Source organism: Mandrillus leucophaeus, unplaced genomic scaffold (genome assembly GCF_000951045.1).
Source record: "Mandrillus leucophaeus isolate KB7577 unplaced genomic scaffold, Mleu.le_1.0 Scaffold599, whole genome shotgun sequence".
Lineage (NCBI taxonomy): Eukaryota > Metazoa > Chordata > Mammalia > Primates > Cercopithecidae > Mandrillus > Mandrillus leucophaeus.
In genome coordinates, this window is record NW_012106463.1 from 460,941 (window position 1) to 474,389 (window position 13,449).

The window sequence follows — 13,449 nt, forward strand, 5'->3', positions numbered from 1 at the left end:
GAAAAATATTTAGCTAGGCTTATTTTTACACATATACACTGCAGGTCTTTTATATGTCTTGGATAAAGAAACAATTCTATCCCAAACAATCAGTGTGAATTTTTCAAAATTGAAACAGGAAAAAAATTCTATATTTATACTAAAACAGTCTTCACCTAAGTTTAAATGTTTATGGGACTTTGGCTAAGCCTGTCATAAGCTTTACTATATTGTTGATTTTTAAACCTCAACTATGTTTAGAAATGAATATTCACTATTATAATCATTATGACTGTGAACTATGATCTGAGAATTATATGTGGAATGACATTTTTGGAGATTCTTATGTAATAGTTAATCAGAGTTTAACCTTTTCCATTCCTAAACCATTGGTCTGCAAAGAAATTTTCTAACTAAAGCTATTTGGTTATAATAAATAGTTTTTTTGGTTTTTTTTTTGTTGTTATTAACCGGAGTGTTAATAACTAGACTATTATTAACTAGACTATGTTAATAACTAGACTGAGAAGAAAAAATGGTACTACTCATTAGTTATGGCTCAAACAGTATAATTTGTATTAGAAGCATTTAAGGCAGTTTGCAAAACTGTTCTCCCCTTCTGCAGATTGTCTGTTCATTCTGTTGATTGATTATTTTGCTGTGCAGCAGCTTTTTAGTTTAATGTAGTCTCATTTGTCTATTTTTGGTTTTGTTTCTTTTGGGTTTGACGGCTTAGTTATGAATTCTTTGCCTAAACCAAGGCCCAGAAGAGTTTTCCTTAAGTCTTCTTCTGGTATTTTAATAGTTTCAGTCTTACATTTACGTCTTTAGTCCATCTTGAGTTGATTTTTGTATATGGGGAGAGATAGGCATTCAGTCTCATTCTCCTGCATATGCAATCCAATTTTCCCAGCATCATTTATTTAAGAAAGTGTCCTTTTTTCAGTACATGTTCTCATCAATTTTGTCAAAGATCAGCTGACTCTAAGTATGTGGGTTTATTTCTGAGTTCTCTATTCTGTTCCATTGATCTACGTGTCTATTTTTACACAAGTACCATGCTGTTTTGGTTACTGTAGCTTTTTAGTATAATTGGAAGTCAGAATGTGATGCCTCCAGCTTTGTTCTTTTTGCTTAGGATTGCTTTGACTCTTGGGCTCTTTTTTGGTTGCATATGAATTTTAGGATTGTTTTTTCTAATTTGGTTAAAAACGACATTGGTATTTTTACAGAGATTGAATTGAATCTGTAGATTGTTTGGGGCACTATGGTCATTTTAACAATATAAATTCTTCTAATCCGTGACCATTGGATGTTTTTCTATTTGTTTATGTCATCTACAATTTCTTTCATCCATGTTCTATAGTTTTCCTTGTACAGATTTTTCACCTCTTTGGTTAAATATATTCCTAAGTATTTTATTTTTTGTAGCTATTGTAACTGGGATTGCCTTCTTTCTTTGGTTTTCAGCTAGATGTTTTTAGGTGTCTAGAAATGCTACTACTGGTTAGTGAAGCTAACAGTTACTGAGCAGCTATCTAGTCAAAATTTTAGCAAACTACTTCAAAAGAATAATTTGCTGTGAAACAGTGTGATTAAAGTTGGACTGAATTTTTTTACCTTTTTTTTTTTAACTTTAACATCATAAAATTGTTCATCACATATATAATAAATATAATGGTGTACCACTTGTGCTGCCTTATTTATAGACACTGTCTTTCCTTCCTAATATGCAAGGATTTTGTATAGTGCGTTAATTCAGAAACTACTGATTGGGTATCTATTGTTTGCAAGGCACCGTTATTGATGCTAAGCATTCAAAAATAATTAGATCATACCTTCTGTGAGCTTACAGTGTATCAAGCAGGATAAAATACATGTGCATAATTACACATAAAGTTTAAAATAGTGATAAGCACCACAAAAAAGTACAAATAAAGTGTTAAGGATTTATATTTTATATCTCCTTTAGAGCTGTGTGCTTTGAATTCTCCTCAGCTTCTAACACAGAGCCTTACACATGGAACAAATTCAACTGATGTTAGTTTAGAGGGTGAGCTGAGAAATTATTTTGTAAGCTTATACCTATTCATTTAATGACATTCATATTATCCAAGACAAATTTAAAATCTTCAATCTGAATAGAATGACATTTGTAATAAAATCATATGTTTTGTTAGACAGAATGTGGATATTTTAATTTTTGTGAATACCTTCTATCTTTTCATTGGACTCCATTTTCTGATTTCTATTTCAAAGCTCATTCTACTAAATCTTACCTGATATCCTACTGTCCAGTTTACCCAGCTTTGAAAAGGGTTATGGAATGCGGCTGTACCTCTTCCTTTCTCTAATGTATCAGTAATCACAACTCATAAGAACCAGCTCTCTATGGAGTCTCAGAGTTTATGTGGTCTTGCCTTCCTTAGGTACAACCCACTTCAAAGGGCTGTAAAACAAATGATTATCAGAGCTCTAAAAGAAGCAACTGACACTACTCTTTTCCTGAAAAGTAATTGTATTATTCTTTCAATCTGAAGGATTCATAGCCAACATTTTTAAAAAAAATAGATTTATTTCCAAAAATGTGTTTTTCTGCATTTTTCACTAGTTCAAATTTCCCAAAAGACTTAAGAGTGACTAAAATTCACATTCATTTGATCTTTTTAATGATTGAGGTAAAAGGCATAAATGATATCCAAGGACTCTTAGCATCTCTAAGATTTTATGACTCTTTAATACTCATAGTAGGATATATTGGTTATGATACCAGCTACGGGACTATATAGTCAACGTGTTTCATCTTATAACCATCTTGACTCCATTCAGTATAGAACTTTTTTTCACTGCCTTAATCCAAGCAGACATTTTCAGAAGCTTGACCTGTCCCCATTCTGAAGACATCTGGCTGAATTTCAAAGGAAAATGATACAACAGAGTAAAAGAGAAACCAAAAAGATGCCCCCCTCATTTTGCCTAAGTGCTAGCAATTTGACTGACTCTGCTTGTGAATTTTTCTTGCCACTGAGTCATTGCATACAGAATTATGAAACTTTAATTTCTTTAGAGGCTTGTTATATTAGAAAAATTGTTCCAAAGAAAGCAACAATCATGACATAAGCACATCTGGCTCTTGCAAATTATTCTTTATTAAGCTTTCATTTAATTACATGTGCTGAAAGGTCTGTTTTTGATTACTGTGGTAATTTTTTTTATTTGTCCATCTGAATGATAGAAATGCTGGAAATTACATACAAACCACCTGTTTTTTCTCCCCTACTCATATGGCAAAGTTTGAGCTATTTTGGTTGATGATCTACGAAGCTTTCTATTTATTATGATAGAAATGTGATCATCAAGGTAATGACTTGGGTGCAGCACACCAACATGGCATAAGTATACATATGTAACAAACCTGCACGTTATGCACATGTACCCTAGAACTTAAAGTATAATAATAATAATTTTAAAAAAAAGAAGAAAAGAAAGTATTTGAATGAAGTTTTCAGGCATTAAATAGTGTTAAGATTGGAGTGTCTGACTTCTGGTTAACCATAGCAGATTAACATTTTCATTTATTACCGATTTTAACCAAATCCTAGGAAATTTATGGTTAAGGATTATAGGTGTAAACCTTCAAGTAGAAATGGAAAGAGAAGACAAAAAAAATTGGAATATGAGAAATGGATAGATGAGTTATAACTGTCTTAGCAGAAAAGAGAAAGCTGATACCCAAGCTTTAGGAGTGTAAAGCCAAAAAGAATCAAGCCCAATTGGGAGCTGAACCTTTAAAATGCTTAGGAATTGAAGGCATCATGTATCATTAAAGGAACAGTTGTAAGAGGTGGAACTGTAGACAGGATGACTGGTTGAAAATAGATATAAGATGATCCCTCCCTAATGTCATGCAACCTGGTAACTACAATCCCTGCCTCCTCCCTCCCAGCCCCATGAGCATATAACCTGACAGAAGTCACTGGAGATTTATTCTCTTGAAAAGTAGAACTTGAATGGTTTATGTCTTGGGACACCAGGCATAGCTGAGAATGAGTGATGTGCCATGGTGAAAATCAGAGAATCTGCAGGATAGACCAGACTATGAGATTCTTCTCCTGCTTTCTGTTGCTTGGCTTATGTAATGATGGCATACAAGTCTATGCACAAATCAAGGCAAGAATTTGAAGACATCTCTCTGAGAAAATGATCTAGTCTAAGATAAACGGCCTGTAAATATTGACATTTGGAATTTCCCAATGAAAAAGCAGACTTTCTTCATCATTACCTTATGCTGAAGCCCATAAATCAATAAGTCTATCCTGTACTTAGATCTTCCAGTCAACTTTTTAGTACATTGCTCTTATATATGAATAAACAACCAATGAACACCAGACCCTTTGGAAAAGCCCCTAATATGAAAGAGCTCAAAGACCTTGGAAGAGTGGTAACAATGCAGAGAACAGAAAACATTAAAAACAAACCCAAACCTATAATTAACATTGTCAAACAGAATAGAGAACAGGATGCTATAAAAAGAAGCAATCAGAGAATAAGAGTATCTTTAAAAATATAGTGGTAGAAACTTTAAAACATTCAGAGAAGTTTTGGAAGATGAAGTTGCCAAAAATCTGTCATAGAGTGTAACAAAATGTCAAAGAGTAGCAAATAGAAAGAAAAAATAAGAAAAATAGAGGGTTAATAAGGAAATCTAACATTTATCAAATATGAATACAGAGGAGAGAAAATTATCATTGAAAACCATCAAAATAGTTTCCTAGAAAACAAAGACATGGTTTGGATTGAAAAGACTGAGTGGCTGTTCAGAACAATGAATGTAAAAGTCAACAGAAGGACATAATAGTGAAATTTCAAAACATTCAGTGGAAAGGGAAGATCCTGATGCTTTTAGAGGAGAAAATAGATTACATACAAAGGATCAGGAAGCAAAATAGTGTCAGGACCTTAGTAACAAGAATAGGAAGACAACAGATCAATATCTTTGGAATTCTGAGGCAGAATTATTTTCAACTTAGAATTCTATACCAGTCAAACTACAACCAAGTGAGAAGAATGTGAGTTCCCAAATAATTAATATCACATTCACCTTTCTCAGGAAGCTCTTGGAGGATATGCTTTACCAAAATGAGACAGTTAACTAAAAGGGAAGAAAACATGATACCCAGGAAACAAGGACACTGGTACAAGAGAGGCAAAAGGAATTCCAAGTGCCGTAGATCTGCAGTAGGTAGGCCTGAGGAATAAATTAGTTCAAATTTGAAGTGAGAAGATTGAGAATTCCAGGAAGGATGTCTCCAAGGGAAAAACCAGGGTTCACAGATTACCTGATATATTCAATTATGTTAGGTAGAGTTTTACTGATTTCATGGAGAGTTTGAGAATTAGTGATAGTTACTTAAAAATTATGAAAACAAAATATGAGGTAAATCTTAAATCTAACAAAATAAAAAGTTGAGAAATAATATTAAATATAGTTTACTACATAGCTAGTATCTTCATAAAATAATATAAAACAGTAAACACTAATTTTAAAATTTGTGACATTAACATTAAGAGTTTGGAGAGGGAAGCATGGGAGCACATGTGGTGTTCAATGTAGGAAAGTGAAACTTTCATTTTCCTTTGTATGTAGATAATGATATAACATTTAGAATGATTTACAAATAAGGATATAAATACCAGTTAAACCATTAAATGAACTGAAGGGAATGATCTCCACAGAACAGGGGGTGAGATAAGGAGGACCAGGGTAAGAAAATGAAGGTCATTCTGCAAGCTGTGGAGACTGTGCACTGTACATTTTTGTCATGCTCTTTTTGTTGTTGCTGTTTTGGTTTTTTGTTTTTTAAAACCTTAAAGTACTATTTATCTTGTAAAGCTACATACAAGAATGACTTTAATAAAAATGAAAATTGTATGAAAAGAGGTTAGCCCACCTGTCTTTCAATCTTTGGCTTTAATTTAGTGAAATCAACATATTTTGAGGTTGATAATTTAAAGATTTGTAATGTCAGATTATCTGCTTATCATGTCTCAGAGAAGAGGAACCATTTTAAGCTGAGTAAATAGAATGAGTAATAAGATCATTGGTTTGCCAAAGAGAACTACAGAAAATACTTCAGAAAAGACCTTGAAACAGCAATGAGAATATGATGAAGATAAATGTGGAGTCCCAGACAAAGGCAGGACCTGAGGAGAGAAGTGTGGTGATCTGTTTGGAAGCATGAAGGAAGCACTTTGTTAGCTGGTTTGGGTTTAGAGAAGCTTGACTTAAGAAACAACAACAACAACAACAAAACTGCTACCAATTTGGCTATACTCTCTTGAGGATTATGTTATATGCTGCCTAGAAATAAGACCCTGGGTAAACAATGACTGCCACTGGGCCTTAGTGGCCTTGGGAACAGCACTCATTATTCAGAAGGATCAGAATACCCAGGGATGCATAGCCAGAGCTGAATAAGAATGATACAGTTCTTCCAAGAATCTTTAGAAATGTTCAGGTTAGTTTCTTAATTCATGAATATTAATATTACACAAGTGGACATCCCAGATATTTAAATAACTTTTAATAAAGATTTTAGGTATTAAAAAACATCTTAGAGACTACTTAGTCAAATTCCTTTTTGTACAATTAAATAAAAAACAAACCTGAATTCTAAAGAGATCAAATCCTTTGTCCAGGATCATAAAGCTGTTGCTAGAAGGACCAGGAACAGAACTATGGCTCCCAGACCTGTCTTCTTTCTTTCTGTTTTATTATTTGCCTTCTCTTAGTTTCCTTTTTTAAAAATAACGGAAAAGAAATTACAAGGCTATCTGAGAAATCTAACAATATGGTAAGATTTTTTTTTTTAAACTCAATTTCAGCTGCATTTAAAAAGATCAATATTTGTCTTCCCTGTTTTACAGCAGCTCTATGCCGCTCAGCTGGCCAGCATGCAGGTGTCACCTGGAGCAAAGATGCCATCAACTCCACAGCCACCAAACACAGCAGGGACGGTCTCACCTACTGGGATAAAAAATGAAAAGAGAGGGACCAGCCCTGTAACTCAAGTTAAGGTACTCACCTTGCAGGATTGTGGAAACAGTTTAGAAAATAGTTTCACAAGAAAGATAGTGAAGCAGGCTATGTTGGGCATAAACAGCAGGAAACATAGCAACATAAAGCAACACCAAAATGTCCCTCTTTGTGGTAAATTTCATGATTGAGCATTGAGAAACAGGTGTTTCCCTTTTGATAACAATAGTGCCATATTGTGAGATCTTTACCTCAATCTGCAAACTGACTTTTCGAGAGTTTTCCCCTTTGGATTCTGGCTTTTATTTTTTAATGCTCATTGGCATGAATGGCCATAATTTTATTGCCAGTCTTTGTCATGGACTTGTGGCACTTCTCTCTGTGTGTCTTAAATAGGGAGGGAGTTAACTTATAGGACCAGAGAATTGGGATCTTGAAACATTGGATTTAAAAAGAAGTGCAAAATAGAATTTAATGCTGGACTCCGTAAGGTTTGTTGTGAAGATCTCTCCTTCAAAACTAGTTATACATGTTTAAGGAATGAGTTGTCATTGCCTAATAATGCTTTTGATGCCATAGAGTTGTGATAGGATAAACAGGCTTTCCCAAGTTATCTCTGGGACATTAATAGATATCTTTTCTCACTAATTTTCAGTGTCTTGAAACTGGGCAGCCAGGAGGCACTCGGTGAGAGGGAAATTGATGAGCCACTGCAATTTTGTGCTGCAGCTGGTACCTGTAGGTGGCACTTGTTGGTTTTATGATTGCAGTTGCTTTCTATATTGAATTATCAAATTCAAACAGAGGAACAATTGTTTTGTATAATTGACTTCTCTACTTGGAGGAGTATGCAAAGTATAAATGCTTTATTGTAATATGATTCAAGTACTGCATTTGGAGAAATTTTGCAGTTATTAAATCTTCTCAAGGGAAACAGCTGAGACCAACCAAATTAATAATTGGCTGGTATACAATCACCGAAATTGTTTTGTTTTCTAAAATTTGCATATAGTAATTTTGAGATTCCAGAAGGTCTTTTAAAAAAGTAGATCCCAAATACCAAAGATCAAAAAATGTGAAAATCATTAAGAGAGGTAGTTCTGTCTATGTTCCAACCAAAGGAATTAATTTAATGCCACCTATTCTTTTAGATTCTCCAAAGAAATCGGTGAACATTTATGTTATGTTGTTAGAAATATTGAGATATTACAATAGGAGGTTTACATTTAGTAAGACAGAATCACTTGTGAAAACAGATTATTTTATGTTTCTAGAGTTTGTGTTTGTGAATAAGAGAACAATCCAACTCAAAGACACTTTGCTTACTCGTAGTTGTTAGAGTATGAGTATATCAAATATCAGTGACTTGAGCTATTCAGTATTAAATATTTTAACATAAAGAAGTCATTTTATAAGTAAGTTGACCAACTGGAACTGCACCAAACCAAGTCTTTACTGGATGAGTAAAATGTTCCTTGGTTAAATTCAAGTTTATATCTGCTTTTACCCTTCCATCTTTGTGAGCCAACTGAATTTTATTACTCACTTGACCACATGAAAATTCTTAGAGATCTCTCTGCGGTAGTTTGACTTGACCATATTCTATGTTAATAACAAAGGAAATATTTCTTTTACTTATTAGACTTTTTATTGTATATATGGGTAAAAATATATAGACCAAAACATAAAGCAAATGTTTTAAATTTAAAATATAACTCCTATCTATTACTGAAGATGTTCTGAAAATAATCTTATAGTTTGCTAATTTAAAGAACTGTGGTTACCAAAATCTCTCATGTTTCTCTTTATAGTCATTGCTTTTTCTCTGTATATAACGTGACTACTTATATTAAATTCAGACAGAACATAGGCAACATTTGCTGAAAGTAACAAAAAGAAATATAGATGTTCTGATGTACCTTTTCCCCCTAGAATTTTTGTCTACTATAACTGTCAACATCAGAAGTCAGAATGTTTCTGTTAAAATAGTGGTTCTACCACTTTTACTAGCTCTATCATGTTGGCCAAGCTACTTAGTGGCTTTCTACTTTAGTTTTCTCCTCTGAAAAAAAATGGAGTTAATATTATTATAGGTCGTATATACACCCTCTAGTATTATACTGAGTATTCTATAAATGTCAGTGGTAGTGATGCTGCTGGTGGTCGTTATGATAATGAAGAAGATAGTGTGGTGGTTTTAGTGGTTGTGATTGAAATATCTAGTTGTACACTGGGAGAGATCCTAAATAAACACCTAGAGGATTTCCATTGTCAACCATGATGAGGGAACAAAATCAGATTTACTCTTCCAGCTTAAACAACTAAAACTCAGTACAAAAATTATATAAAACAATGGTTTTCAGACATTTACAATAGTAGTACAGGACAGTGATTCCTATGAGAAGAGAAACAAGTGAGGCAAGCACTACAATTGTTGCAGCTCACTATTGGAAGGAAGTTTCCAGGCAACTATGCAGGAAGCTTCATAGGCTCCCTGAGTAGAGAAACAGAGTTCAAAGTTTAGGGATGTTAATGCAGATGGAATTTGTGAGACAGGGTACCAGAGAGGAGCAAGCTGCATGGAGAAAGAATGCTGAAGATCTGCAAAAGGCTCCCCCTGAGTATTTAGCTGAGTACTGATCAGCTCATGCATGTGAGAAACTACCTGAGGTAAGGGGAAACACCAGAATGTAGCAAACAAAACAGCTGCAAGATTCACAAAGGACCAGAAATAGCCAGAGTGGAAAGATCTCCTGACACATGGAGCATCGAGTAGAGTCCCCAGAAGGGTATTACCTCAGTAGTGGGGACAAATTACCCCTACTTAGTGGCTGTTCTGACCTTGCCTAACAATGCTTAGAAGTAAGTCTAGAAAAGGATCAAATTGTTCTGTGTCTCAGAACAAAGTTTTCAAATATTTAAATACATAAACTTCATCACCCCAGAAGGTAAAATTCACAATGTGTAGCATCCGTACAATAAACATCAGGCTTGGAAAGCAGCAAAAAAATATGAATAATGAGAAAAATCAATCAATAGAAACAAACCCAAAATGACACAAATGATAGAATTAGTAGATCAGAAAGTAAAAACAACTATTATAAGAGACTTCCAAGTAGCACCAAATGAGGTAAGCATCTGCTTTCCTAAAATCTCATCTATGAAGCTGGACAAAACTGACAAAAACAGTCATTTTGGCATTCTTAAAAATGACCAAAGTTATATACAATCTGCGAAAATATTTATGCCTCTTATATGTAAGAATAGTGGGGGTCTGTGACATTCTGGCCTAGGGCTATTGTTATTTCCCCTGCTCCCAGGTTTGGTTAGCACAAAGGTATCAGGACAGGGCAGGCTGTGAGGACCAAGAGTTCTGCCATGGTGGAAAAGGATTCACTTAATTGGGAGTTGGTAGGCACTAGCCATGCCCAGTGGTATTATTGATTAAAGTGGCAGTTACTGAATTATACAACTAAGTAAAAAAATAGAGCATTTCAAAGTTGAAAAAGATGTAATAAACTCCATATTTTCAAGAATATAGAGGAAAACAAGAGCATGATAAAGCAAGACATGAAAAACCTAAATCAAATGTCTAGAGATGAACAATACAATGTTTGAGATTAAATATATATGTGTGTGTGTGTGTTTGTGTGTGTGTATCAGATGGGTTTAGCAACAGCTTAGACATTTCAGAAGAAAAGATTAGTGAACTTGAAGACATAACAATATAACTATCCCAAATGAAAGGCATAGAAAAAAGACTGGTCAGTACTGTGGGGCAACATGGAATAGACTAAAGTATGCAGTTGGAGGCCCATAAAGAAAAGGAAGAAAGAGAAAATTGTATTTGAAGAAGTAATGACTGAAAATGTTCCAAATTTGATCAATACTTTAAATTTAGATGTTTTAGAAGCTCAGTGAGCCCCAAATAAAGGAAACGTGGAGAAAATTAAGTGACCACCTACCATATAAATCACTATTATTTAGATGTGAGTAAAGGAACAAACTAGTTCAAACATCCTTTGAATTAAGAGCAAAGGGAAGTAAATTGCAATTAAGTACATAAGATAATTTTGACATTCATAATGGATGTAACCATGTTGCTTGAGAACCTGTCCTATGTATAAATATACATAAACATACACTGCAATGCATGTGAGAAATTGCCTTTTCCCTATGAACACACACACAAAAATCTGTGGCATCACTATGTTATCAAACAATAGACTTATTTTCTCTGGTAGTTCAGTAGAAAAGGGGCCTGAAATTTGGAGTCAAATAAATTAGAATTTAAATTCTTTCCCTCCCTATATGGCCTTAGACAAGGGATTTTGTCATTCTGACCTCCATTTTCCTATTTGTAAGTTTAGAATAATACTGGCCAGGCTCATAGCTATTGATGGTTAAATGAGCTAGTATGTGAAAATGCTTAGTACAGTCCTTGGTATATAATTGCTTCTTTGTGCATGCCGTTTTTATTTTCTCTTTCTAATCTTCCTTCAAAAGTAGTATTTTCTGACCTCTTTTTCTGTTCCCCCTTAGTCAATGATATTAGTACTGGAAGAGACCTTAGAGATCATCTAGTATCAGACCCTCTTTTCACAGATGAAGAAATTGAGCCCCAGCAAGGTCACATGGTTACTAAGGGGGAAAATGTTCTGTTACCAAACTCTATTGGATCTTTTAAACAATGGCATTAAAAGCTAGTTCTCTTTGCCTTCTCAAAAGCAAAATGGGAGTTAACATTTGCTGACAATTTTATTTTAGAACACAATAATGTAGATCTTAAAACTGAACATCTAAATAAATATGCTCATATTATAACTAAATTTCTAAGATGATGAAAGTGTTATTTCGAGTATTTTATGGGAGGATAAATGAGACAAAGTAAAGGAAGGAGCTTAGCTTTCAAGCTCCTGGATGAACTACAGTTAAAAGCCAGATATTTGAATACTGTCTCAGTGTAGAAGGACATGTATCTTAAAATAGACATTCTGTAAATATATGTAGAAAAGCATATAAAGAAACATCACTTTAAACATGAAAAATAAATTGCATATAGCATAGTATGTGAAACATAATTATAATCTATCCTTGGTCTTTGCAAAAATTAATTTTAAACATGAATAGAGACCAGAATATAGACCATGAAGAGTGCCCACACCCAGAAAGCCACATAGAAGCCGTGTTGTGGCATGCGGCTCCCTGGGCAGGGGCCTAGTACATCAGAAGGCTTTCCATGTTTCCATTTTTAAAGTGCTTGCAATTGTTTGATTTAAAATATATATTAAAAAATTAGCTGCAGAGGCTGTTTATAGCTACAAGAACTTTTCAGAGAGAATAACACAAAAGCACTACAGAGCTGCTGAAATTTTAAATAATTCTTTGTAAATGCCCTAGGTTAATTTAGATCCCTGAAAACACATTAGGAAATTAAGCTGTAATGTGAGCTAATTCAGATTTTAATTTGGCAAAAAGAATGATCCAACTGCACAGTTAATGTAAATAGAAACATAACGCAGGGAAATTAATGAGGTTTCCTTCCGATGAATCTTCAAGGAGGTAGATAATTAGCTTCTTTTGTTATTTTTGTAGGAGAATGTGGCATTGTCTCTGAGGTGTAAAATAACTGTGGCTTACTAAGTGATAATGTGCTTCATTTGTCTTTTGTAAAAATAATTATTTATGTTAAACTCTTGTAGGATGAAGCAGCAGCACAGCCTCTGAATCTCTCATCCCGACCCAAGACAGCAGAGCCTGTAAAATCCCCAACGTCTCCCACCCAGAACCTCTTCCCAGCCAGCAAAACCAGCCCTGTCAATCTGCCAAACAAAAGCAGCATCCCTAGCCCCATTGGAGGAAGTCTGGGAAGAGGATCCTCTTTAGGTAAATGGAAAAGTCAACACCAGGAAGAGACTTACGAATTAGGTAAAAGAAAGCAAACCTGTTTAGTTATGACTGATATTTGTTTCCAAAGTGCTCCTTAGTAAAAGATAATACTCACATTTTCTACTGAAACATAAACCAACTTAGTATCTTCTTTTATTAGAACTTTTGGAAAAGGTCATGATATAAATCCTGCTGGGATGGATTCTTTAGATGATAATGAGTTAGATACAGCAAATCATAGACTTAGCAATTGCTAAATTTGGTCAGTGCTTTGACACAGAAATAATTTTTCAGGGACATAGGACCTGGCTTCAAAGCAACCTTCCAAAAGGCCAAAATTTATTTGAAATTTTTATCTTCTATCAAAGTGTTATGTGAATTTTACGTCTTATCCCATATTACTTTTGCAGTAAAACAAATATGAACGACACACTTCAAGAACATATATGAAATACTATTGATATGTAGGAAGAGATGTCATAATGTCTGACTCCTTATACTCCCGTGGAGATATATAGCCAAGTATCTCTGGGAATATTCATAGC

At 34.2% G+C, this 13,449-nt stretch overlaps 1 protein-coding gene across 5 annotated transcripts in view; it reads left to right on the forward strand.

Annotated features, from left to right (window-relative positions):
- Window positions 1–13,449, forward strand: part of SOX6 (SRY (sex determining region Y)-box 6) — a 532,017-nt gene that overhangs the window by 437,348 nt on the left and 81,220 nt on the right. For 3 of the 5 annotated variants that reach the window (XM_011999550.1, XM_011999548.1, XM_011999549.1), the window contains exons 10-11: window positions 6,907–7,056; window positions 12,718–12,901. In XM_011999550.1, the coding sequence (XP_011854940.1) occupies window positions 6,907–7,056; window positions 12,718–12,901 (334 nt within the window). Of the gene's footprint in view, window positions 1–6,906; window positions 7,057–12,717; window positions 12,944–13,449 lie in introns of all 5 variants that reach the window. The other 2 variants (XM_011999552.1, XM_011999551.1) reach the window with 1 other exon arrangement.